This window comes from Balaenoptera physalus (assembly GCF_965194825.1).
Source record: "Balaenoptera physalus genome assembly, chromosome: 8".
NCBI classification, from domain to species: Eukaryota; Metazoa; Chordata; class Mammalia; order Artiodactyla; family Balaenopteridae; genus Balaenoptera; species Balaenoptera physalus.
Window position 1 is genome coordinate 105,028,713 of NC_138887.1, and position 26,353 is coordinate 105,055,065.

General features: G+C 39.4%; 1 protein-coding gene across 1 annotated transcript in view; it reads left to right on the forward strand.

Moving 5' to 3' along the window:
- Positions 1-26,353, forward strand: part of EXOC4 (exocyst complex component 4) — an 808,183-nt gene that overhangs the window by 628,891 nt on the left and 152,939 nt on the right. Inside the window, exon 12 of the mRNA XM_082472898.1 lies at positions 7,630-7,766. Coding sequence (XP_082329024.1) covers positions 7,630-7,766 — 137 coding nt within the window. The remainder of the gene's footprint in view (positions 1-7,629; positions 7,767-26,353) is intronic.

Here is a 26,353-nt window from a genome sequence, read left to right on the forward strand (position 1 = left end):
GAATTAGGATTCTGAGCTCCACTACCTAATACACTGCGCTGCTTCTCTCCATCTGCAGGAAAAAGCCCTCAGCTTGTCACTCAGGCCTTCCACAAGCTGGTTCCCCACTGTCCAGTCAACCCTTTCTCCTCCTCCAACCACCCTTGACTTCTCTTTGCTATTTGTGACCAGCTCACTCCTCATCCCCAGGCTTTGCCTACCTCTCTTCTCCAGCCTGAAATACCTTGTCCCTTCCTTTCCATGTATCCAAACCTGACCCATCCTCCAGATCCCAGTTCAGGCTCCCCAACTCCTGTTCTCCTCCATTGTCTTTTGTACTTTCATCTCTTGGAAAACCAATTGTTTCTTGTTCTGAATGATGTTATCCCAACTAGATTATCATTATCCCCTGGGAAAAGAGACCATGCTTTATACCAAGAACATTGCTTGGCAAGAAAAGAAGTACTATAGCTGCTAATCTTGTTGCTAATATACTTCTGTCTCCTTCCTAACATGTAGCACTATGCAGTTTGCAGGATAGTAACCTTAAAATGCTTTTGAATTATGTGTGGTATGTGTGTGTATGGGGGGGGGAGGGTGGAGTTGGAGATATTTCTTACAAGTGCTAATGCTCACCTATTCGTTGATTTATCTCTCCTCTCTGGGTTCCATTACATATCAAAGGGAATTGATAACCTGTCCATAGAGTTATATTGATTTGACATATGTAAGTCAACAAACATTCCTTTATTATTTAGTGTTAGCTTGGGAAACAAAGATGCCCTTGGGATTTCATAGTCTAATTAAGCACAACTGTTGTATACTTCTTTCCCCTTCCCTGCTGTTTTGTTTTGTTCTGAATATGAAGTCACAACCTCCTAAATAAACCTCATAAAAAGCCAACTGTACTTATAAGATATGTTAGGCACAGATTTTATTCAACCATAAATGATCCTCTACTCAAAATGTTAAAAATAAATACTATTTGTAATTTACATCATATGTATTTTCCAAGTTTTCATTTAGCAAGTAAATTTTATGACTACTTTTGTGAATTCTAAAGGGATATAGTTTTTCTGATTGCCCAAAATTTGACCTCATATTTTCTTTGTTTAAGCCTACTTATAAATTCTACCTAACGCTTGAGGCTGCCAGAGCTCCGAATGTATTTCCCAGTTGGTTATATAAGTGTATTTGTCTTTTTCTGAATGGTAGAATGGAACCTTTTGAAATTATCTTCCTACACTTGGAGTGGATCATCTAGTGATTAGTGACATCATATTGGATTTATTTGTTGTATTTTCTTGGTGGGGAAGGGATATTCGAAATATTTAGGTGTCATGTATGTATATGTTGTAAAAGGACACTGAGGATCTAGCTTCGTATTGCTTCTCTGATCCTACACACACAATGCACACCCTTCATCCGCAGCCGTGAAGAACCACGTGCAATTCCCCGAATCCCACACCACTAAATCCCACACCACATGAGTTCACGCTGCTCCATCTACCAGAAGTGCTTCCTTCCTCAATCTTTGTCAATCGACAAGTTGCTATTTATCTTTCTGGACTCAGTTCAGTTGTAACTTCCCCTTTCTCAGGACTCCCTCCACCCCTTCGATCCCAGTTCAATTAACTCTTTCCTCCTCCATGCTTCTATTGCCCAATATACAGATGCCCAAGGTAGCAGCACCTATGAGCCTTTATTGTCCTTGTTTGTGAACTTGTGTGTCTTCTGCTACTAATATCTAAGATGGCAGGAGGGCAGGAAACTTGTCTCATCTGGCTTTTTATCTCCTAAGTTAGCCTAGTATTTGGCATAGACGAAATATTTGCTTAATAAATATGTATCTATTTAAACAATTCGTTAAATTCCCAGCTCTTTCCCCACAAAACATCTAAGCCTTCTCAACAGTTCTCATCTATAGCAGTGGTCTATGGTAATATTCCAACAATACTGCTACGTCTTCACATTTTAAAAATATACCCTAAGTGAAAACCGTTATAATAGAAGACATACACACTCACAGATGGTATTCTCAGACAAATTTTTGAAGGGGTGCCTATTCATTTGTGTGAAGGTTGGACATAAATTGTTTAAAACTGAGATGTAACATGTGTGCATGTAACCACCAACCAGATGTCCCTCCCAGTCAGTATTCCCCCCTCCTCCCGTGCAGTGGGTATTAATCTGGGTTCTCAAGTGAAACAGAACCATCTCTGGGGGAGATGGCTAGATAGATAGATATGTTCTAGGTGTTTCTAACAGGAGGCCCTAGTGAAGGTTAGGGAGAGTCTTCCCACACAAAGGAGTTTTCAGCTGAGACCTGAAAGATAGGAAAAAGTACTCTAGGAAAGGAAGACAAGGGACAGGACTTTGCAGGCAAGCGCAAAGCCCTGAAATGAGAATGAAGAACTGAGGCAATGCCACGTAGCCAGATGTTAGACAAGCAAGAGGAAAATGGCAGACAGTGAGGCTAGAGGGGTAGCTAGAAGCCATGCCATGAAGGGCCCTATGGGTTATATGAAGAATATGGGGCCTAGTGCATAAAAGAGCTTTTAAGTTGGTAGAGACATAATCAGATAGAACTTTAATTTTTTTCTTTTGATGTTAAATTTACAAACTGTGACGTGCACCAATCTCAAGTGCAAAAAGTTTTTACACATGTTTTTACTCATGCAATAGCTACCCACTCAAGGTATTTCCGCACCTGGAAGGTTCTCTCCTTCCCATTCAGGACCCACCGCCTCCAAAGGTAGCCACTGTTAGGACTCCTATCACCAGAGATTACTTTTGCCCGTTTTTGAACTACAGTAATGACAGAACCATACAGTTGTGCTGCTTTGTGTCTGAATACTTTCACTCAGCATGCAGTCTGTGAGATTTGTCCATGTCACGTGTAGTAATAGTTCATCCTTTTTCCTTGCTCTGCAGTATTCCGTTGTATGAATATACTGCAGTTCATTTGCCCATAAACTATTGATGGACATAAGGACCACTTTTATTACTTTTTTAAACTGTTATAAGTAGAACTGCTATGAGGACTTGTGTTCATGTCTTTTTTGATGGACATAAGCACTCATTTCTGTGGGAGACATAACTCTTTTTTTTTTTTAAAGATTCATTTTTTCTTAAGGATTTTTTTAAAAATTTATTTAATTTATTTATTTTTGGCTGCACTGGGTCTTCGTTGCTGCACGCAGTCTTTCTCTAATTGGGTTGCGCGGGGACTACTCTTTGTTGTGGTGTGCAGGCTTCTCATTGCGGTGGCTTCTCTTGTTGCAGAGCATGGGCTCTAGGCATGCGGGCTTCAGTAGTTGTGGCACGTGGGCTCAGTAGTTGTGGCTCGTGGGCTCTAAAGTGCAGGCTCAGTAGTTGTGGCTCATGGGCCTAGTTGCTCTGCGGCACGTGGGATCTTCCCGGACCAGGGCTCGAACCTGTGTCCCCTGAATTGGCAGGCGAATTCTTAACCACTGGGTTGCCAGGGAAGCCCAGACATAACTTTTTAAAAGATTACTCAGCTTTTGAGGTGGAGGATGATTAGGAAGAGCATAGACGTGGCAATTTCCTCAGTCACCAACTCCCTGGATGCATAGTCTTTTACCAGTTAGCTTATTAAAGGAGCAAACCCATTCAGAATATTTTAAACATCATGCAAATCAAAATATAGATTAAAAAAAACAGAAAGCAAATTTCCTTTTGATTTCTGTCATTACTGTCATTGTTGTAGTTGTTATCGTTTATGGCCAACCACAACTTAGAGCTGATGGTAATTGGAAGGACAATATGGAATGACAAGTTTTGGTGACTTGTAGTTGGATATGTCCCCATAAACAGAAACATTGTTGTCATTGTCAGACATTCGTGAAGCCCTCTCCCTCCACAGTTGCTGGTGTATATATGTGGTGTGGTGGGGTGTGTCTCAAGTGATGAATGGATTTACTCTATGTTTTCTTTCAAATTCTTCCTAAAGTAGTTTTCCAGGACCCTAGGTTCTCTGCAGCGTCTCTGAACCATCCCTGATTCAAGGGCTAAAACAACACACATACAGAGACTGCATTTTCCAAACTAAAGTTTTATGAGTTTGTACTTCCTGAATTGTGTGTGTATATATATTTATTAATTGCCATTACAGAAAATAATACAGTCAAGTGAAATTAGGAATGTTTTGGTAGCAAAGTCTAAGACTTTTAGTCGTAATAAATGTTCAGTCTTTAGAACCATGGGAATTAAGGTACAGTAATGTAGTAACAAAGAGGCCATGGTCTGATTCCACTTTACCAAATCAGGCTTTTGACCCACTATTTTACATTAAAATTATACTCTAAATCTGTCTTTTCACTGTGTTCTGAATGTGCATTAATTCATCTAATAAACATCTTTTGAGCACCTTCAGTGTTCCAGATACCTTGCTACTAGGCAGTAGAGATATGAAAGTATAGTCACTGATCAAAAGGATTTTGTAGTGTGACAGAAGAGACTGTTAATAAAGAAGTGAACCAGTGGTTGCCATACCCCATTAGGGCTTGGGCTAAACGGACAAGGTCTTCAGTGTCCAATCATCTTCATTCATTCATTCATTAAAATTTTTAAGTTCAGAGCTGGCCCTTAGACCAAATGAGCTGGTCCTTGTATACTGTCCTCTTATTTTAGATTGCTGATATATCCCTGTAAGAAACTTTAGTTGTTTATTTTTCATAGCAGTGGTTTTTTGTTTTTTTTTTTTATTGCCTCAGCTATCCTGGGAGGGTTTTTTTCCTTTTCTCATTTTTCATGTCATGCTCAGACTTATTACCTGGTAATAGGTTGCAAGAAATGAGAATTGAGTTATTTTTAAACAAATATCAATCATTTGTGATATGTTTAATAGAAATTATAATGAATAAAATCAGGGTTTTACTTATCATGAAGTCATTATAGTCAACATTGGCAATTCCCCAAATTAATAATGAGACAATAAATCATCTGTGATGCCAAAGGGATCAGATAAATAAAAACAGGACTGACCTTGTTAGAAATTTGATATTTTCAGTACTTATCTGTCAGAGCCACTGATTTGGAAATTGTTGTAAATTCTTGGAAAATGGAATCTTTTTTCCCCTGTAAAAGTATGCATCATTTGGCAAACTACAGTATCGTTTTCCTTGAAGAGAATGTAGTGATTGATTATCCAGAGTGCTACCATGACAAGGTAAACCAACCAAATAGCTGGAAAATTGTGTATAATCATATAGCATCACATAGGCTAATCATTCCCTGCAGGTACTTCCTGTTTACCCCCAAAATCTTTATCTCCAGGGGATATTCCTCTGTGGCTGCAATCTCCCCTTCCTCTCCGACTGTCATCAGCACAGTTCTCATCACCCAAAAACACGGGCATAAATACGGACCAAACTGAACCACCCAAAGAGACTTCCAGATGCAAAGATGCCTGTATCTAGCATCCCTCACATATATGACATCCCTCACATTGTTTATATGGGTTGACATTATTAGTCCTGTTTCTTTGATTAGTAGTATCGTGCTAAAGATCCTTAGAAATTATAAAACAAGCAAAGGAAGGGAAGGATGGGAAGGTTTTAAGAAAATAAGAACACCCGTCTCACTTTTGAGAAGTTGATAATCTAATCAGGAAGAACAAACACACCTAAGATGACCTGGAACAGTTACACGTATTCCCCAAGTCTGCAAGCACCAAGGCACTGATTGAGCGATGAGGGCCAGTAGAGTAGAGGAGCCATCAAATTATCCTTGGTTACCAGAAGGCTAGATGGAGCCATCAGAAAGGAAGGGGCTACCCAAACTGCCCCAGAGTTGATTATCAGTAGCATAATTGGGAATAGAACCAGGCCCTTTCTTTCAATAATCTGAGCAATTTCCTTGTGCTCATCTTCCCTGCAGTGTTTGTCAGATTTCAAACGGCTTTTGTTAGGATGGCTGCACTCTACTCTCCTTTATTAATTGCTGTCCACGTGTTGTAGGATAGCCTGTGTTCTTAATCAGGATGAGGATTTTTGATTCTTCTTAGCAGCATGGGGACATGTAGCTAAGCAGAATCAATTCCTGTCACTCACACAAACACAGAGGAACAGGATTATGGATCAGGGTGAAGCTGCAGTGCTTTAATCTTAAAATCAATACAGAAAAGGAAGTTGAACTTGTGGGGATTCTATAGAGACTGTAATTTGGTTTCCTATGAAGTTGCCTCTCACGGTATAACTGCTCCTTCCTTTTCACCTTCTGATTATTTTACTTGGAGTGTGGGGAGAGGAGAAGGAAAGAAGAAACCTCTAGAACCAAATAGTCCTGAATAAGCATGCATATGTAAGCTCATAACTCAAACTGATCCTCCGTTGTGTTGAGAAAAGCTGTACACGTTTATCCATTCTTTTTATTTTTAGAAGAAAAAAAAAAAGCTAACCCAAACCCTGTACCCCATAGTCTGTACTTAAGCATAATAAAATGCCTTTGATTATTTCAAAGGTTAGTGTCAGGCTGGAAAAAAAATTTTTAATGTTTACTTTTATGGCTAAGTCTACATTGCTTATGGAATTCTATATAAATAAATACATATTCATCAAACCAGTTATTGACCAAAGGATTCCAAGCTTCTAAGCATGTGATTAATATTTACTCCAGTGTAATTGTGCTTCTTTCAAAAGAGGCATGAACTAATGGTTTAAACAACTCTGTCTTTTCTTAACCAAAGATTTAGAATTTATTGAATGTGCCTCTTTTCAGATATAACACCGATTTGCTGCACAGTACTATCAGTGTCTAAGATGGGCTTATTTTTTCCCTTGGATATTCCTTTAATTCAGTTTAAAAACGTGTCTGAGTCTCTTTGGACACTGCTTCTACAGTGACAAAAACAACAGGAGATACTGTGATCTCATGAGAAAAAGTTTGAGGCAGAAGGGTATAGTTAAAAGAGCAAAGTCTGGAGCCCTTGCTTTGTTTCTTTCTTTTTCTAAGCCTGTTTCCTCCTCTTTACACTGGGGATGATTAAGGGATTCAGCCGATAGGTAGGTGCGTTGAGAGGATTAAATGACATAAAGCATGTAGAGCGCCTAGCTCAGCTTCGCACTTGTAAGAATCTAATAAGTGTTCATGATTATCATGATTATTTTGTGAGTTTCAAGTGAGGTAACATATGCTGTATATGTGAAAACATTCTACAAGCTGTAAGGCACAATACAAATGTTAGTTGTTATTCTTAATAGATTGATGGTTTTGAAACTTTAAAAAACAAATCCTAGAAGGCTTTTTCTTTATGCTGCCTGTCATGAGTCCCTAATCTTAAAGTAGAACCCTGGGGGTGATAAATCAGGCTCCAACTGAATATGAATTTTCTTTCTTAAAAGCCGCAGAGATATCTTGTAGATGCCAAGAATTCCATGAAATCAATATGAAATTCCCTGTCCTGTGTCCTTCCATAAAAAACACTTTCTCAGGTCTTTGGAAGATCAGCACTATGTAAGATACTTATTTTGTTGTTGTTTTTCAGGAGTATTTTTAAATGTCACATCCTTCTAGGAAAGCTCAAGTGTCTTAAGTGATCACATCCTTTTAGTAGTCCTTCCTTGTCATAAACATTACTTGAGTCAAAACACTCATGAGTTTCTGTGTCCTCTCTGTGTTCTTTTCCAGAGCACAATCATTGTGGAGAAGACAGTGCAAGACCTCATGAACCTGATGCACGACTTGAGTGCCTATTCGGATCAGTTCCTCAACATGGTGTGCGTGAAGCTACAGGAGTACAAGGACACCTGCACTGCAGCCTACAGGTAGAGCCTCTGTTGGAAGCTAAGCAACGTCAATTTAGAACTTGACCTTTGGGGTGGTGGCTGATACTGCCTTCGTAGCCTAACTTTCCATGATTATAGAAAAGGACCATCCTTGAGTTTGTCAACAGGCCTGATGAGAACAAGTACCAAAGAAATAGTCTCCTAGACACATGTATAGTCATACCAGCAGAGGGAATGGAAGGTACAAAGGGACAAAGCCACTTAGGACTGCCTTTGGGTGGCTTAGATGAAGTGTCAGCCTTGATTTTTATGAAAGTCTAGAATCATAAGATGTGTCTTCCTCAAGGAAATTCTGGACCTTGATTAGCCCCTCTTGTGAGTCTAAAAGATCTTTAAAGTAAAGCAATTTTGAACTCTTAGTAACCCTTAATAATCTATAATATGATTTCTTTTTAGTCTGTCCAAACATATTCCTCCTGATGTTTGACCTATAGCCTTCCTACTGTCATAAACGGATGGTTACCCTCTTTAGCATCAGTGGAAATGAAAAATCATAGTTATGAACTTGAACACCTTTAGTTTTCCCTCTGATTTCTTTTCAATATTTTCTAGTCAATATTTTGTAACCATTAAACTCATGCTAAAAAAAAAAGAAACCTAAATTTCAATTTTAAAATGTGGGGAAGAGAATATAGTTTTTCAAAATTCCTTTAAGAGATACACAAATGAACATTTTAAAAGCCATTGCCCTTGTGTTAGTTGTCTAAGAGTGGAATTTCTGGGCCACAGAGTTAACTCCAAAATGGTTGTACCAATGTCACATCTACCAAATGACAGTCAAATAACATACTTTAAAAATTAACTTTTACTTTAAGCTGCATTGAATTTTAAGCTTTTTTTTTTTTTAAAGCAAGGCATGTCTTCTTTTTCTTATATTTCATTAAGGGCAACCCATAATTTCTAACAAATAATAATGCCAGTGAGTATTAATTATAATGGAGATGTTACCTAACCTGCCGAAGATATGGCAAAATTGGCAATAGACTCTAAGTCCCACTGATGGTCATTTATATATTATTGTTGTTCTTGTTATTTTGAAAGAAATCTTTTTAAAAGTTTTTATAGCTTGGCACCTTATTTATTGTAGGTGACCTTTTCCTCATTTATGATCCTGCCTCACAACAAGTCAAGTGATAGGAAGCTTACTAAATCCACAAAGCAGAGTGGTCACCGTTGAACAATTTCTTGTTTTGAAACTATATTCAGATTGGACATAGTTCTTATTTCTGTAGTGATTCCAAATCAGTTTCGTCCTTACACATGAAAACCCTTCAAATATGTGAAGATGGCTATCATGGTCCGTTTAGTAGTTTTGTTTTGTTTTTCTTTTCCCCTAGACAGAACATCCTTGGTTTCTGATACGTCCTGGGTCTGCAAACCATCCCACTCTTCTTTCTCTGTTGCCATCAGTCTGGTAGTATCTATCTTAAAAAAGGAGTACTCCACTCTGAGCCCAGTGTTCCAAGTGTGCTCTTGTTCTTCAGCAAAACCACTGCCTTCTTTGTGCAGGACCCAATGCCAGACACACATCATTGCATGTGAGTGTGTAGGAATAAAGAAGTCCATCAGTTACAGATTATACCTTTAATGAGCTTACGTTCTTGGTTGAGGATAGAAAGGAAAATAGGGGACAAAGAAATCAGACGTGTATCCACGGCATCAATTTATGACAGAAAATATGGTAAGATAGGTAATGATGACATGCTCTAGGAGGAAGAAATAAAGAGGACAAGAGAGGTTTGGTGAAGGTTACAAACCTAGGGTTTGTGAAGAATGAGGAGGATTTAGGCAGGATTTAAACTGAAGGAGCTAAAGGAGTGAAGGAACCAGAACAATGTCAAGGAGGTGGGGAAGAGCAGGAAAAGGATGAGCAAATGATGAATGTTTGGGTTTTGGAAAAGATGGCTAAGCCAAAATGGAGGCTCTTGAATGCCAGGCTCAAGGAACGTGACCTTTTAAAGTTCGGTAGTGGGAACCACTGAAGGTCAGTCAACAGGGAATGCCAGGGAAGACCTGTGCTTTAGGGAGATTTTTCTGAGCTCTATGTAAGATGGATTGGAAAGGCAAGAGTGTGGAGGTGGAGGGGAGAGAGGCAGAGAGTGCCTGAATTAGAGGAGAGGTGGGGGAAACGGAGGGGAAGGGGCAGACCAAGAAACTTAAATTAAGGGGGTAAATTTGTAGGACATGGCCACTGGTTGGCTGTAGGGAATAAGGAAATATAAGAAGAAATAGTAGGTGAAATTAACCTTATCTCTTCTAAGCTATATTTGTAGGGATTTTTTTTTTAACTTAAATTCAAGATCTCACATGTAGCCATTAAATTTAATGTTATTTTTAGCTCATCATTTCAGTTTATTGAGATATTTTTGAATCCTCATTCTGTCATCAAAAAATCATAGCTATTCCTCCAAATTCCATGTCATTCTTGATTTTATTAGCAATCTTTTAGTTTCTTTGTGTATGTCATTTTTAAAAATGTCCAACAGGACAGGGCTAAGTTGAGAGTTTTGGGGGGCATACCTCTTGACACTTCCTTTGAGACTGATGACCATATATTACTCAGTACTTCAGGGGTTCATATGTTTTTCTTTTTTTTTTTTTCCACTCCATAACTTTTAGTATATTTTTTAACATCTTTATTGGAGTATAATCGCTTTACATTGTTGTGTTAGTTGCTGCCTTATAACAAAGTGAATCAGCTATACGTATACATATATTACCATATCTCCTCCCTCTCGCGTCTCCCTACCACCCTCCCTATTCCACCCCTCTAGGTGGTCACAAAGCACCGAGCTGATCTCCCTGTGCTATGCGGCTGCTTCCCACTAACTCTCTGTTTTACATTAGGTAGTGTATATATATCAATGCCACTCTCTCACTTCGTCCCAGCTTACCCTTCCCCCTCCCCGTGTCCTCAAGTCCACTCTCTACGTCTGCATCTTTATTCCTGTCCTGCCCCTAGGTTCTTCAGAAACATTTTTTTTTCTAGATTCCATATATATATGTTACCATACGGTATTTGTTTTTCTCTTTCTGACTTCCCTCTGTATGACAGACTCTAGGTCCATCCACCTCACTACAAATAACTCAATTTCGTTTCTTTCTATGGCTGAGTAATATTCCATTGTGTATATGTGCCACATCTTCTTTATCCATTCATCTGTCGATGGACACTTAGGTTGCTTCCATGTCCTGGCTATTGTAAATAGTACTGCAGTGAACATTGTGATACATGTCTCTTTTTTTTTTTTTCCACACACACACACTGTATTTTATTTTTACAAGAGATAAATAAACTGACACCAAGCATTGTAAATGGATGACCATAACAAAAGCAACGATTGCAATTACCAAACACGAAACACACTGATACTATGTCATAATATTGACATTCAGTCCAGAAATCCTCCACTGTAACATGTCCTTTACTTTGCAGTGAAAATTGATTTGTATATTTTTTGCCTCTGAGTCCTTGTGGGATTTTTTTTTTATTCAAACAGAAAGTCACAAAAATTATAATCATCCTCATCAGTTCACTCAGTCACATGTAATTAATTTTTTTTTCATCTTGATCTTCTGTTAGCACTTTTATGAATTCATCAGTTTTCCATTAGAGTTCTGAAAATGCTTATTCATTCAGTTCAGCAGTATAGTCAGTTACCAGAAACCTGTACTTGTCAGTCTTTTCCATGAATTCCTTGAAGATGAAACGGTTTTATAGGAACATTTTTGCAAAAGCATCAGAGTACACCCAGAACTGTCTGTAAATGACAAAAGACTTAAAAATGACCATGGTTAAAGATTTGATGAAAGTTCATAATAATGCAATTGACAAGGAAACTTAGTTATTTCTGAGATATACATTTTAAAGTAAGAACTAGAATTATGACTTATAACATTATACCAGAACATATAAGATTTTTAGAAATTTCGTGTAATGTCTGAAACATTTATATTAACATATTTCCATACAAATAACCCAAAGAAAGTTTAGTATTAGTTTTTTGTTTGTTTGCTTGTTTGTTTGGTTTTTTATACTGCAGGTTCTTATTAGTCATCAATTTTATACACATCAGTGTATACATGTCAATCCCAATCGCCCAATTCAGCACACCACCATCCCCACCCCACCGCGGTTTTCCCCCCTTGGTGTCCATACATTTGTTCTCTACATCTGTGTCTCAACTTCTGCCCTGCAAACCAGTTCACCTGTACCATTTTTCTAGGTTCCACATACATGCATTAATATACGATATTTGTTTTTCTCTTTCTGACTTACTTCACTCTGTATGACGGTCTCTAGGTCCATCCACGTCTCAACAAATGACTCAATTTCATTCCTTTTAATGGCTAAGTGATATTCCATTGTATATATGTGCCACATTTTCTTTATCCATTCATCTGTCTATGGACACTTAGGTTGCTTCCATGTCCTGGCTATTGTAAATAGTACTGCAATGAACATTGTGATACATGTCTCTTATTGAATTATGGTTTTCTCAGGGTATATGCCCAGTAGTGGGATTGGTGGGTCATATGGTTGTTCTATTTTTAGTTTTTTAAGGAACCTCCATACTGTTCTCCATAGTGGCCATGTCAATTTACATTCCCACCAACAGTGTAGGAGAGTTCCCTTTTCTCCACACCCTCTCTAGCGTTTATTGTTTGTAGATTTTTTGATGATGGCCATTCAGACTGGTGTGAGGTGATACCTCATTGTGGTTTTGATTTGCATTTCTCTAATGATTAGTGATGTTGAGCATCCTTTCATGTGTTTGTTGGCAATCTGTATATCTTCTTTGGACAAATGTCTACTTAGGTCTTCTGCCCATTTTTGGATTCGGTTGTTTGTTTCTTTGATATTGAGCTGCGTGAGCTGCTTGTATATTTTGGAGATTAATCCTTTGTCAGTTGCTTCGTTTGCAAATATTTTCTCCCATTCTGAGGGTTTTCTTTTCATCTTGTTTATGGTTTCCTTTGCTTTGCAAAAACTTTTAAGTTTCATTAGGTCCCATTTGTTTATTTTTCTTTTTATTTCCATTTCTCTAGGAGGTGGGTCAAAAAGGATCTTACTGTGATTTATATCATAGAGTGTTCTGCTATGTTTTCCTCTAAGAGTTTTATAGGGTCTGGCCTTACACTTAGGTCTTTAATCCATTTTGAGTTTATTTTTGTGTAAGCTGTTAGGGAGGATTCTAATTTCATTTTTTTATATGTAGATGTCCAGTTTCCCCAGCACCACTTATTGAAGAGGCTGTCTTTTCTCCATTGTACATTCTTGCCTCCTTTATCAAAGATAAAGTAACCATACATGTGTGGGTTTATCTCTGGCCAGGCTTTCTATCCTGTTCCATTGATCTATATTTCTGTTTTTCTGCCAGTACCATACTGTCTTGATTACTATATCTTTGTAGTATAGTCTGAAGTCCAGGAGCCTGATTCCTCCAGCTCCGTTTTTCTTTCTCCAGATTGCTTTAGCTATTCGGGGTCTTTTGTGTTTCCATACAAATTGTGAAATTTTTTGTTCTGCTTCTGTGAAAAATGCCATTGGTAGTTTGATAGGGATTGCACTGAATCTGTAGATTGCTTTGGGTAGTATAGCCATTTTCACAATGTTGATTCTTCCAATCCAAGAACATGGTATATCTCTCCATCTGTTTGTATCATCTTTAATTTCTCTCATCAGTGTCTTATAGTTTTCTGCGTACAGGTCTTTTTGTCTCCTTAGGTAGGTTTATTCCTAGGTATTTTATTCTTTTTGTTGCAATGGTAAATGGGTGTGTTTCCTTAATTTCTCTTTCAGATTTTTCATCATTAGTGTATAGGAATGCAAGAGTTTTCTGTGCATTAATTTTGTATCCTGCTACTTTACCAAATTCATTGATTAGCTTTAGTAGTTTTCTGGTAGCATCTTTAGGATTCTCTGTGTATAGTGTCATGTCATCTGCAAACAGTGACAGTTTTACTTCTTTTCTGATTTGCATTCCTTTTATTTCTTTTTCTTCTCTGATTGCTGTGGCTAAAACTTCCAAAATTATGTTGAATAATATGTGGTGAGAGTGGACAACCTTGTCTTGTTCTTCATCATAGTGGAAATGGTTTCAGTTTTTCACCATTGAGAATGATATTGGCTGTGGGTTTGTCATATATGGCCTTTATTATGTTGAGGTAACTTCCTCAATGCCTGCTTTCTGGAGGGTTTTTATCATAAATGGGTATTGAATTTTGTCAAATCTTTTTCTGCATCTATTGAGATGATCATATGGTTTTTATGCTTCAGTGTGTTAATACGGTGTACCACATTGATTGATTTGCGTATACTGAAGAATCCTTGCTTTCCTTGGATAAACCCCATGTGATCATGGTGTATGATGCTTTTAATGTGCTTTGGATTCTGTTTGGTAGTATTTTGTTGAGGATTTTTGCATCTATGTTCATCAGTGATATTGGCCTGTAGTTTTCTTTTTTTGTGACATCTTTGTCTGGTTTTGGTATCAGTGTGATGGTGGCCTCGTAGAATGAGTTTCGGAGTGCTCCCCCCTCTGCTATGTTTTGGAAGAGTTTGAGAAGGATAGGTGTTAGCTCTTCTCTAAATGTTTGATAGAATTCTCCTATGAAGCCATCTGGTCCTTGGCTTTTGTTTGTTGGAAGATTTTTAATCACAGTCTCAATTTCAGTGCTTGTGATTGGTCTGTTTATATTTTCTATTTCTTCCTGGTTCAGTCTCAGAAGTTTGTGCTTTTCTAAGAATTTGTCCATTTCTTCCAGGTTGTCCATTTTATTGGCATAGAGTTGCTTGTAGTAATCTCTCATGATCCTTTGTATTTCTGCAGTATCAGTTGTTACTTCTCCTTTTTCATTTCTAATTCTGTTGATTTGCGTCTTCTCCCTTTTTTTCTGATGAGTCTGGCTAATGGTTTATCAATTTTGTTTATCTTCTCAACGAACCAGCTTTTAGTTTTATTGATCTTTGCTATTGTTTCCTTCATTTTTTTTTCATTTATTTCTGATCTGATCTTTATGATTTCTTTCCTTCTGCTAACTTTGGGGGGTTTTTGTTCTTCTTTCTCTAATTGCTTTAGATGTAAGGTTAGGTTGTTTATTTTAGATTTTACTTGTTTCTTGAGGTAGGATTGTATTGCTATAAACTTCCCTCTTAGACCTGCTTTTGCTGCATCCCATAGGTTTTGGGTTGTCGTGTTTTCATTGTCATTTGTTTCTAGGCAATTTTTTGATATCCACTTTGATTTCTTCAGTGGTAACTTGGTTATTTAGTAGTGTATTGTTTAGCCTCCATGTGTTTGTATTTTTTACAGTTTTTTCCTGTAATTGATATCTAGTCTCATAGCGTTGTGGTCGGGAAAGATACTTGATATGATATCAGTTTTCTTAAATTTACCAAGGCTTGATTTGTGACCCAAGATATGATCTATCCTGGAAAATGTTCCATGAGCACTTGAGAAGAAAGTGTATTCTGTTGTTTTTGGATGGAATGTCCTATAAATATCAATTAAATCCACCTTTTTTAATGTGTCATTTAAAGCTTTGTGTTTCCTTATTTATTTTCATTTTGGATGATCTGTGCATTGGTGAAAGTGGGGTGTTAAAGTCCTCTACTATGATTGTGTTACTGTTGATTTCCCCCTTTATGGCTACTAGCATTTGCCTTATGTATTGAGGTGCTCCTATGTTGGGTGCATAAATATTTACAATTGTTATATCTTCTTGGATTGATCCCTTGATCATTATGTAGTGTCCTTCTTGGTCCCTTGTAATAGTCTTTATTTTAAAGTCCATTTTGTCTGATATGAGAATCGCTACTCCAGCTTTCTTTTGATTTCCATTTGCATGGAATATCTTTTTCCATCCCCTCACTTTCATTCTGTATGTGTCCCTAGGTCTGAAGTGGGTCTCTTGTAGACCGCATATGTACGGGTCTTATTTTTGTATCCATTCAGCCAGTCTATGTCTTTTGGTTGGAGCATTTAATCCATTTACATTTAAGGTAATTATCGATATGTATATTCCTGTTACCATTTTCTTAATCATTTTGGGTTTGTTATTGTAGGTCTTTTCCTTCTCTTGTGTTTCCTGCCTAGAGAAGTTTGGTGGTGCTGAATTCTCTTAGCTTTTGCTTGTTTATAAAGGTTTTAATTTCTCTGTCGAATCTGAATGAGATCCTTGCTGGGTAGAGATCTTGGTTGTAGGTTTCTCCCTTTCATCACTTTAAATATGTCCTGCCACTCCCTTCTGGCTTGCAGAGTTTCTGCTGAAAGATCACCTGTTAACCTTATGGGGATTCCCTTGTATGTTGTTTGTTGCTTTTCCCTTGCTGCTTTTAATATTTTTTCTTTGTACTTAATTTTTGATAGTTTGATTAATATGTGTCTTGGTTTGTTACTCTTTGGATTTATCCTGTGTGGGACTCTCTGCGCTTCCTGGACTTGATTGCCTATTTCCTTTCCCATGTTAGGGAAGTTTTTAACTATAATCTCTTCAAGTATTTTCTCAGTCCCTTTCTTTTTCTCTTTTTCTTCTGGGACCCCATAATTCAAATGTTGGTGCATTTAATGTTGTCCCAGAGGTCTCTGAGACTGTCCTCAATTCTTTTCATTCTTTTTTCTTTATTCTTCTTCGTGGTAGTTATTTCCACTATTTTATCTTCCAGGTCGCTTATCCATTCTTCTGCCTCAGTTATTCTGCTATTGATTCCTTCTAGAGAATTTTTCATTTCATTTATTGTGTTGTTCATCATTGTTTGCTCTTTAGTTCTTCTATGTCCTTATGAAATGTTCATTGTATTTTCTCCATTCTATTTCCAAGATTTTGGATCATCTTTACTGTCATTACTCTGAATTCTTTTTCAGGTAGACTGCCTATTTCCTCTTCATTTTTTGGTCTGGTGGGTTTTTACCTTGCTCCTTCATCTGCTGCGTATTTCTCTGTCTTCTCATTCTGCTTAACTTACTGTGTTTGGGGTCTCCTTTTCGCAGGCTGCAGGTTCGTAGTTCCCGTTGTTTTTGGTGTCTGCCCCCAGTGGCTAAGGTTCGTTCAGTGGGTTATGTAGGCTTCCTGGTGGAAGGGACTGGTGCCTGTGTTCTGATGGATGAGACTGGATCTTGTCTTTCTGGTGGGCAGGACCGCGTCTGTTGGTGTGTTTTGGAGTGTCTGTGACCTTATTATGATTTTAGGCAGCCTCTCTGCTAATGTGTTGGGTTGTGTTCCTGTCTTGCTAGTTGTTTGGCATGGGGTGTCCAGCACTGGAGCTTGCCGGTCATTGAGTGGAGCTGGGTCTTAGCGTTCAGGCGGAGTTCTCTGGGAGAGCTCTCGCCGATTGATATTACATGGGCCCGGGAAGTCTCTGGTGGTTCAGTGTCCTGAACTCAGCTCTCCCACCTCAGAGGCTCAGGCCTGACAGCCGGCCGGAACACCAAGACCCTGTCAGCCACACGGCTTTTGGGAAGTCTGAGGTCTTCTGCCAGCATTCAGTAGGTGTTCTGTAGGAGTTGTTCCACATGTAGCTGTATTTTTGATGTATTTGTGGGGAAGAAGGTGATCTCCTCATCTTACTCCTCCGCCATCTTGAAGATCCTGTCTCTTCACACAGATCGATCAAGGAAAAGCTTGAAGGCAGATTTAGGGAAATCTTCCATTACTCCTGTTGCTAGAGGATCCACATTTCATCTGGAAAGCACATAAATCTGGCAATCTCACTTCAGGCCTAGCCCATCCACCTTTTTTCTCTTTGTGCTTAGTCTGTTTCACTTGCTCATAGCAGGCCCTGCGCAGAGGCCTTGCCCCAGCCCTTCAGACCAGAGTTCCTCATGAAATGGCTCAGCCGACACCTCAGCTTCGGACGTGCACTGAAGCTGCTCCTCACGGGACACTCAACTCAAGATCTCATGTGTTTTTCTAACAATAAATCCAGACTCTAGTTCAAGAGCAGTCTCTGGGGCCTTAATTTGAATACCAGCTTTTTCACCTATTAGTTATATGACCTTGAACAGTCACTCAGCCTCTCTGTGCTTTAGTTTTCTCATCTGTGAAAAAAGATAATAATAGTTTTTCCCTCATAGGATTGTTTTGAAAATGTTAACCTTTTAGAACTGTTTTAACAAAATATTAAGCCCCACCTCCCAAATGATTAGCTGCTATTTTGATAATGACAATGACGATGATGACAGAGATTACCTTTACTACCATCTATGACCACACCCTATATTTCATCATCCACTCTGTAAGAGACTTAGATTTCTTACTGGTGTTCTCCCAGTTCTGATCATTTTAATGCTGCTAACCCTTTCTTATGTCTCCCCAAACTGGGCATGTACAAGCCAGCAGTGGACAATACATAGTTATTTGTTCTGGAATCCTCTCATCCCTTCACTTTTAGGACCCACTGCTCCCTGCTCTGCCAAACTCTTTGTTAAGAACTCTTGTCTTAGACAGCTTACAAATTACCCTTGGAAACAGGGTCTCTTGACCTTGAGCCAAATCTGCGGTTTCTTCTTTTAAGTCAGTGAGTTACCCAGTTAGGAAAGAAACAAAGACATATGACTTGTTCATTGTGAGGTCTTCCTGGCTCCTAGTGAGTACCACTTCCTAATTGTTCAAAAACCATCATTAACAGTCTTTTCTAGAATTTTGCCTATAGTTCTAAACTCACCCAATTTCTGTAATTTACCTTCTTTTCTTTTATGAACATCAGCGCGTTTGCTCTCAGGCATTTTTTTCCATCTGCCAGGTTACCTCTAAGCTTATCAGCAGTGGTTCAGTGATTCTATGCTTTGAATTATTTCTGTGCCCCAAAGTTCTTGCCTAAATTTATTAAACCTGTCAGAATATTATATCATCTCAGTTACTTTTGACACAGTTAATTACTCTATCCTAAAACAAGTAAACATTCATTTACTTGGCTTCTAAAATTTCATTCATTTAACAAATGTTTATTGAGTACTTAAACCAGAGGTTGTAGATATAGCAATGAACCAAACAGAATACTGCTTTCATGGGGTTTACACTCTGTTGGAGATGGGAGAGAGGAGATAGACAATAAATATAATACATAAACCTACAAAGAATTTTAGAAGATACTAAGTACTACAGGGAAAAATGGAGTAGGGTGAATAGACTCCGGAGTGTAGGAGAAGGAGGTTGCAATTTTCAATAGGGTGCCCCAGGAAGCCCTGTCACGTTGAGGTTTGAGAAAAGACTGCAAGGAGTTTTGGGAGTTAGAGAAGATATCTGAAAAGAGTGCCCTGGCAGAGGACAAAGGCCCTAAGGCAAGACTGCATGACACTTTTCAGGACCAGCAGGGCAGCCAGTGTGTTTGGGGTAAAGTGAGCAAGAAGGGTACTAGAAGGATGTCTGAAAGGGAACAGAAGGCCAGACCATGTAGGGCCTTGTAGGCCACTGTAGGGATATTGAGTTCTACTCTCACTGAAATAGGAGCCATTGCAGAAATTATGCTTACGAGCAGTATGATCTAACTTTTATTTTAAAATGTAAGTATTGAGACTAGGCTGTGGGAGGACAAGGATGGAAGCAGGGAGACTGATGAAGGCCCATTGTAGTGATCCAGGTGAGAAATGAAGACAGCTCATACTGGTTGGTAGCAGCACAGGTGGTGAGAACTGATTGAATTCTGAATATATGGTTGACCCTTGAACAACCCAGCTTTGAACTTCATGGGTCCACTAATACCCAGATTTTTTCAATAAATATAGTACCTGTATTTTCTTTTTTTTTTTAAATTAATTAATTAATTTATTTATTTTTGGCTGACTTGGGTCTTTGTTGCTGCGCGCGGGCTTTCTCTAGTTGCGACGAGCAGAGGCTACTCTTCGTTGCAGCGCATGGTTCACTGATCGCGGTGGCTTCTCTTGTTGCAGAGCACAGGCTCGAGGCTTGCAGGCTTCAGTAGTTGAGGCTCATGAACTCTAGAGCGCAGGCTCAGTAGTTGTGGCACATGGGCTTAGTTGCTCCGCGGCATGTGGGATCTTCCCAGACCAGGGCTCGAACCATGTCCCCTGCATTGGCAGACGGATTCCTAACTGCTGCGCAACCAGGGAAGCCCTGTATTTTCATTTTACACATCTTTAAATTAACTAAGTGTGGGGAAAAGTTTGTGTTTGATTAGAGATCAGAAGATGTGGAATCCAGAAAGAGAAAGACAAATATCGTATATTAACGCATATATGTGGAATCTAGAAAAATGGTACAGATGAACCTATTTGTTGGGCAGGAATAGAGACGCAGACATAGAGAACGGACATGGGGACACAGGGGGGAGGGGAGGGTGGGACAAACTGGGAGATTAAGTTTGACATAAATACACTACCATGTGTAAAACAGATAGCTAGTGGGAACCGGCTGTATAGCACAGGGAGCTCAACTGTGCTCTGTGATGACCTAGATGGGGGTGGGGGAGGGAGATTCAAGTGGGAGGGGATATAGGTATGCATGTAGCTGATGCATTTCCTTGTACCACAGAGGCTAACTCAACATTGTAAAGCAATTTACTCCAATAAAAAAGAAAGAACATGTGGAATCAAAAGAACTAGGGTTTGGTTCCTGATTCTGTCCAAACTGTTTCAGCTTCCTGCCCTTGGGTGAGTCACTTATCAATCCTTTGTTTTGGAGACAGAGATAGCAGTTTGTGGATTTTCAACTGTGCGGGGGGTCTGCACCCCTAACCCCCACGTTGCTCAAGGATCAACTGTATTTGGAAGGGCCAGGCAACAGAATTCCTGCCAGATTGGATACAGAGTGTGAGAGAAAGAACGGTATCAAAAATGACTCAGGATTTTTCATTTGAATGGTGAAAAGTCATCTCAGTGATTGAGATGGCGGACACTGAAGGTTTGGGGGCAATGGATCAGGATTTAAATTTGGAGTGTCTTTTAGACATCCACATGGAGATATGGGGTAGGTAGTTGGCTATACGCATCAAAAGGAGAGAGGTCTGCCCTGGAGATACGTGTTTGGCAGCCATCGACATATAAAGAGTGTATATAAATGGTATTTAAAACCATGGACTGCATGAAATCTCTACGGGATTGAATATAAATATGACAGAGAAGAGGACTGTGGACTTTAAGAAGTTTGCAAGATGAGGAGAAACGAGCAAAGGAGACTGGAAAGCAACAGTCAGTGAAGTAGGAGGAAGATGAAGAGAATGTGGAATCCTGGAAACCAAGTAAAGGGATGGAGGGATCCCCGGTCCCAGTGCTGCTATTCAGTCAAGCATTAGAACTGAGCACTGATTGAGTGATAAATTGAACAACGTGGAGGTCATTATGATTGTCACAAGAGTTATTTCTATGGACTAGTAGGCAGGAAACCTGGATTGATATGGGCTTAAAAAAAGAATCTGGGAGTAGAGAACTTGTAAATGTAGGCAGAACTTTTACAGTGAGTTTTGCTGAGAAGGGGAACAGAGAAATGGGGTAGTAGCTGGTGAACTGAGGCCACATGAAGAATTTGTTTTTAATTGTTTTGTGTGTTAGCTTAAATAGAAATAGTGCATGTTTATATTTGAAGAAAATTATTTAGGAGAAAGGGCAAATTATTGATGTCGGAAAGAAAGGGCAAGTTGCTGAAATTGTGTTTGAGGGTGGGATGCAAGGCAACAAGTGTAGTAACTGGCTTTAGGCAGGAACATGGATGGTTCTGTTTACCATGCTCTGTCCTTCTCACAGGAATTGAGTTACTTCTCTGTCATTTATATTTCACCATTTTGTCCAAACAATGCACCTATCTCTATTATACTGCTTTTTCTTGGAAAATACCCATTGCTTTTGGTTCTTGGTATATTGTGGTCATCAAATATCATGATCCTTCCCCGAAGAGACTATACCACTTTGGTATCCCTCATGGCCAAATTCTCTGGAATGACGTCCACTTATTGGTGTCCACTATCACATCATTCCTTATACAGGGTATTATCTGTAGTCGTCTCCCACAGTTGCTGAATTACAGGCCTTAGATGAATTTATCTCAGGGTTGGGAAAAGTAATTCTGTGAAGCTTTGAAGGGAATTAAATAGAAAATCATTTACGTAGTTGTTACACAACAGCACGCGCACACACACAACATATAACCCCACGGTGCCTTTTACCTATTACTTAATCAGGTTTTCCAGGCTCGGAAGAAAGTGTTTCCTCATTGTATGAGTCTGAAGATGCAAAGTGTCCTTACTTCCTCTCTTCCCATTTGTTGCCCTCCCCCAGATTGGCACCTGCTGAGGAGTAATTAGGGCAGTCCTAATTTGGACAGCCAAATCCTGATTACAGTGACAGGAAAAACAGGAAATGTTCTAGTTTTGCTGCCAGCAAATGGCTGACTTAAATAGAAATCCATATACAATTCAAATGATCCAAAATGATGTAACACTGGGGAAGGAGGAAGGGAGCAGGGAAACATTGCAATCTGATTCTTTCTCAGCAGATATCTTTTACTGAAAGGATCCAGTCCATAAGCTCACAATGCCCTCTGCTGAGAGCTGGCATGTTTTCCAAGTTTACCATGAGAACTTGAGTGTCCACTGGGAGTCTGGAGATCTGAGGAAAGGTCAGAAACACCTCACCTTTCTCTGAGCCCCTCACTCTGGAGAGAAGGACTGTTCTATATAATGATGTCATGTTATGTGCTTTGGATAAAGAGAGGTTTCCTAAAAGTGAGGTGAGGACTAGAAGTCTTTTTCTTAATTAGTCACACCCCTTGGGGCTTAAAGGAGAACTCAGCTGCGAATTTTCTGGAGCTCTGCATTAGTGGTCAGGCAGTTGGTCTGTTGGGCTGCTACTTCCAAGCTGAGTGCTTCTCCCCCTTTGTCGTCCTCTTTGTCCTGAGGTACAAGCAGCAGCTTATGTGTCCCAGAATAGTCATTTGACAATGGAAAATCACAGTTTTTTTAAAGTTTCTGTCTGTTCCAATTTAGCATCAGTTCATTAATCAATTTTTTTTTTTTTTTTTGCCTTCCTGCATTGTGTTGGGCCTGGTAGAAAATACAAATAAAACATCTTCTAATCTTAGAGGCTCAGTTGATATAAGACACAAACATGTTTTTATTAGGGGAAGGTGTAACCATCCCCAGGGTCCGCGTTTTACTACTTCTCCAAAGAGGCCTGAGAACTCATGCCAGGGCATGAAGGAAGAGCGACGTGGAGATAAACTTGTGATCAGCCATGGCAGAAACCAGATCGGGCACAGGGCTGGACACCTTGTTGGCCCTCAGCATGTTTATTGAGTGAAGGAGGAAATTCTTGACAGACCAGAGAGGATGAGCAAGCAGTAGGGACATGATGCGTGGAGGAGGGGTTGAGAAATGAAAATGACTGGAGGTGACAATGTAGTTGGGTAAGAATGAGCAGAAAAGAGTTTTGTTTTGTTTTTAAACTTCCCATATTAAGTACAGGAGCACCATCATAGGTCTTGGGAAGGAAGATGACCTACCTCGTCTGTCATCAGAGTGGTATCTTAAAAAGGTCTCAGTGGCCCCATTGTGCCAAAGAGCAGAGACTAGACACTGGAGGCTGTGACGGCTTGTGAAGCCCTTTGGGTTTCCTGTGTAGACAGAGACCGGGATCCTGAATGAATGAGAGTCTAGTTGAGCTGGCCTTGCTGTCTTTGCCAGCTAACTAACTTTGAACCTCAGGAGAGCCAAGGGCATATGCCAGAGAAACCCTCTGCAAGCTCCATGCCAGCCTGTCTTCCGGTTTGCCTCTTGAAGCTGTGCTGTATGAACCAAACTGAACCAACCCACTCTCTGGGTTCACCTACCACTGATACATTCGTTTTTATTAAATAGTGAAGAGATACAAAAGAACATTTATAAAATATGTACAGTATCTGGTTCACAGAGAGCACTGAGTAAATGAGAGCTTCTTTATGTGCTCCTGTAACTCGTTACCCGTAACTATATTTACCCCAGTGTATTGCAGTTTAAAATTTCTTTATTATGTGTTATTTGATCAGTTGTTGGTTTACATGTCTTTCTCTCTCAAACACCATTTTTCAACTGTGGACTTGCATCAGAGTTATTTGAGGAGATCTTAAAACACACACCCTGGATTTCCCACACTAGGCCCACAGAGCCCTGGACCTGGGCAAGAGTAGTTCAAAAATATCCCCAAAGTGATTCTCGTATGTGTTACTGATCTCAACTCTGGGGCTCTAGAAGGAAGTCACTATGTCTTTTTCCCAACATTTAGCATGATATCTGCATTCAGGCCTTTCCCTCATGTTTATTGATCGAGTGAATAGCTTTACTTTTTCTAGTGCCCATCAACTGCCAAATACAGATGCTGCCCACCCAACCAGGTGTCCCACGAATCCCCTAGCAACAGCCCGTCTTAATTTCCCCGCACCTAACTCCGTCTACCATGATCAGCGAGGAGCCAGCTGCAGTCAGTTTGAAGCAAAGCAAACTGGACTAGAATGGAAATACGCACTCTGGAAAGTACATGGTCACTGTGCAAGGGACTTTATAGTCATCGATTCATCTCGTCAGTCACAGCACTTCTGAAGGTTAGATTCTCCCAACCTTACAAATGAGAAAACCAGAGGTTCAGGAAGGTTCATACCATTTATGTATGAACACAGAGTATGCGGGTCACAGAGTATGCAGATGGCTGTACGCACATGAGGAGCTAAGTCTGGCTCTGAAGCCCAAAGAAGAGGCAGTGGAATTAAAGAGGAAATGGGAAACTCAAGCAAAGGTTTCAAATAGTTCAGAGAGACATTATAATTGTAGCACAGACTCCAGAACAGTCACTATAGGCTCAGTTCAGGCTCTACCCTCATCAGCCACTAGACATGGGCAAGTTACTTAATCTCTGTAACTTGGTGTATCATCTGTCAAATGGGAATAATAACAGGGCCTACCACACAGGGTTGTTATCAGGATTGAAGGAGTTAGTATATGTAAAGTGCTTAGAAGAATGCCTAGTTCGTGGTAAATACTACATAAGTCTCAGCCAATGTTATTTATTGTTGCGGCTGTAAGTGGTGTTCTTGTTATTATTTACTTTTAAATTAATTCATTGATAATATTGTTGATATTTCCTAAGAAGATGGCAAAAAAATAATTTTATGCCATCTGTTACACCCCTGATGTTTTGTGCTTCGGTAATATCAGTCATTCATTCATTCAGTCTGTTACTTTATTCAATAATTATTTATTAAGCATTTCTGGAGTCCATCGTTACTCTAGAGCTAAGAGTCTAGAAGTGAATAAACTAAGCAACATCCTGCCTTAATGGATTTTTACACTCATTAATAGAAGATAATCAAGTATCAAACAAAATAAATTTCTCAGAAATTTTACATTCTTGGTCCACTCTGCTATAATTATTTTCTTCTTGGTTTTTTAAGTATCAAACAGTTATGACCCTTCATATGAGAGCTTCTCTATTTAAAGGTTGTTATTAAATTATCCCCAAAGGTTACCTCCTGTAAGCTCTGAAATTCCAAGTCCTTTTCCCTGGGTCCTCTTGAATTGTTTCTGTTTCCCATCACCCATCTCCAGAGTTATCAGATGTTTCTTAAGTTGTGATTCCAAGGTAGAAATACATAGCATCATAAAGCTCTCTTTATGATGAGTGTGATGTGAAAGACAACCTGATGTTTCTTTGCTCTTCCTAGTTATTCTGCTCCATCTTATCTTAAGAGATTTTTTAGGTTTGTTTTTGTGTTTGTGTTTGTTTTGTTTTAATCGGCAGCATAGTACCAGCTTTGATTTCTGCATCCGTCATTGTCATGATCACGGCGTTGCTGGACGTTGCACTGCAGTTTGGCCAGCTACAGGTCCAGTCGTTCACAGTTGAAAATTGACTGCAGTAGCTTAATTTGGACCAGCCTTGTCCGGGGTTTATTTATCTAGCTTGGCTCCTAGTTTTTGAAGTGTCTGAAAGATTCAGTCTGGGAAAATAAACATCATGCCCAGGCTGCCACCAAACAGTTGAATCCAATTAGCCCCACCTGCCCCTGGTTGTTTACCTAATGAAAGACTCAGCACCCCAGCTGTATCCAGGGACCAGGCACACTTGGATTTCCCAACTGTTCCAGAGAGGAAGCAGTGCACATCAGAGCCAGTCGACACCAGCAGATGTTTTCTGCATGAAATTCACTCGGCTGTGTCTAGAGGGTGGACTCTTCCCATAGCAGCCTTATCACCTGTTCCAAGAGGTCCACCTATTTTCCTCTTCCTCCCGGGAACAGGTACAAATAGTTTCACAGACGGCTCTGTCTGTGGCCCGTTGAGCTGTGAATTAATTAGTAGATTATGGTCCTGGTAGTGGTGATTGACCCTATTCCTCTTGTGAAATAATTATTGTAGATTTAGTTCTCCTTTTTTGAGGCTATTTAGATATATCCTGGCATTTTGTAACCCACATAATCCCATTTATCTCAAAATTATAAACTAATAAATGCAATTAGTTAGGATGGGAACTTTGCCATTTGAATGAAAAATGAAAAATTCCCTTTAGGGTAATCGTATGTTGCTAATCAATGCTAATATTTCAAATCAGAATATTTGGAATTGCTTTTGGGATTGATGTGCATTA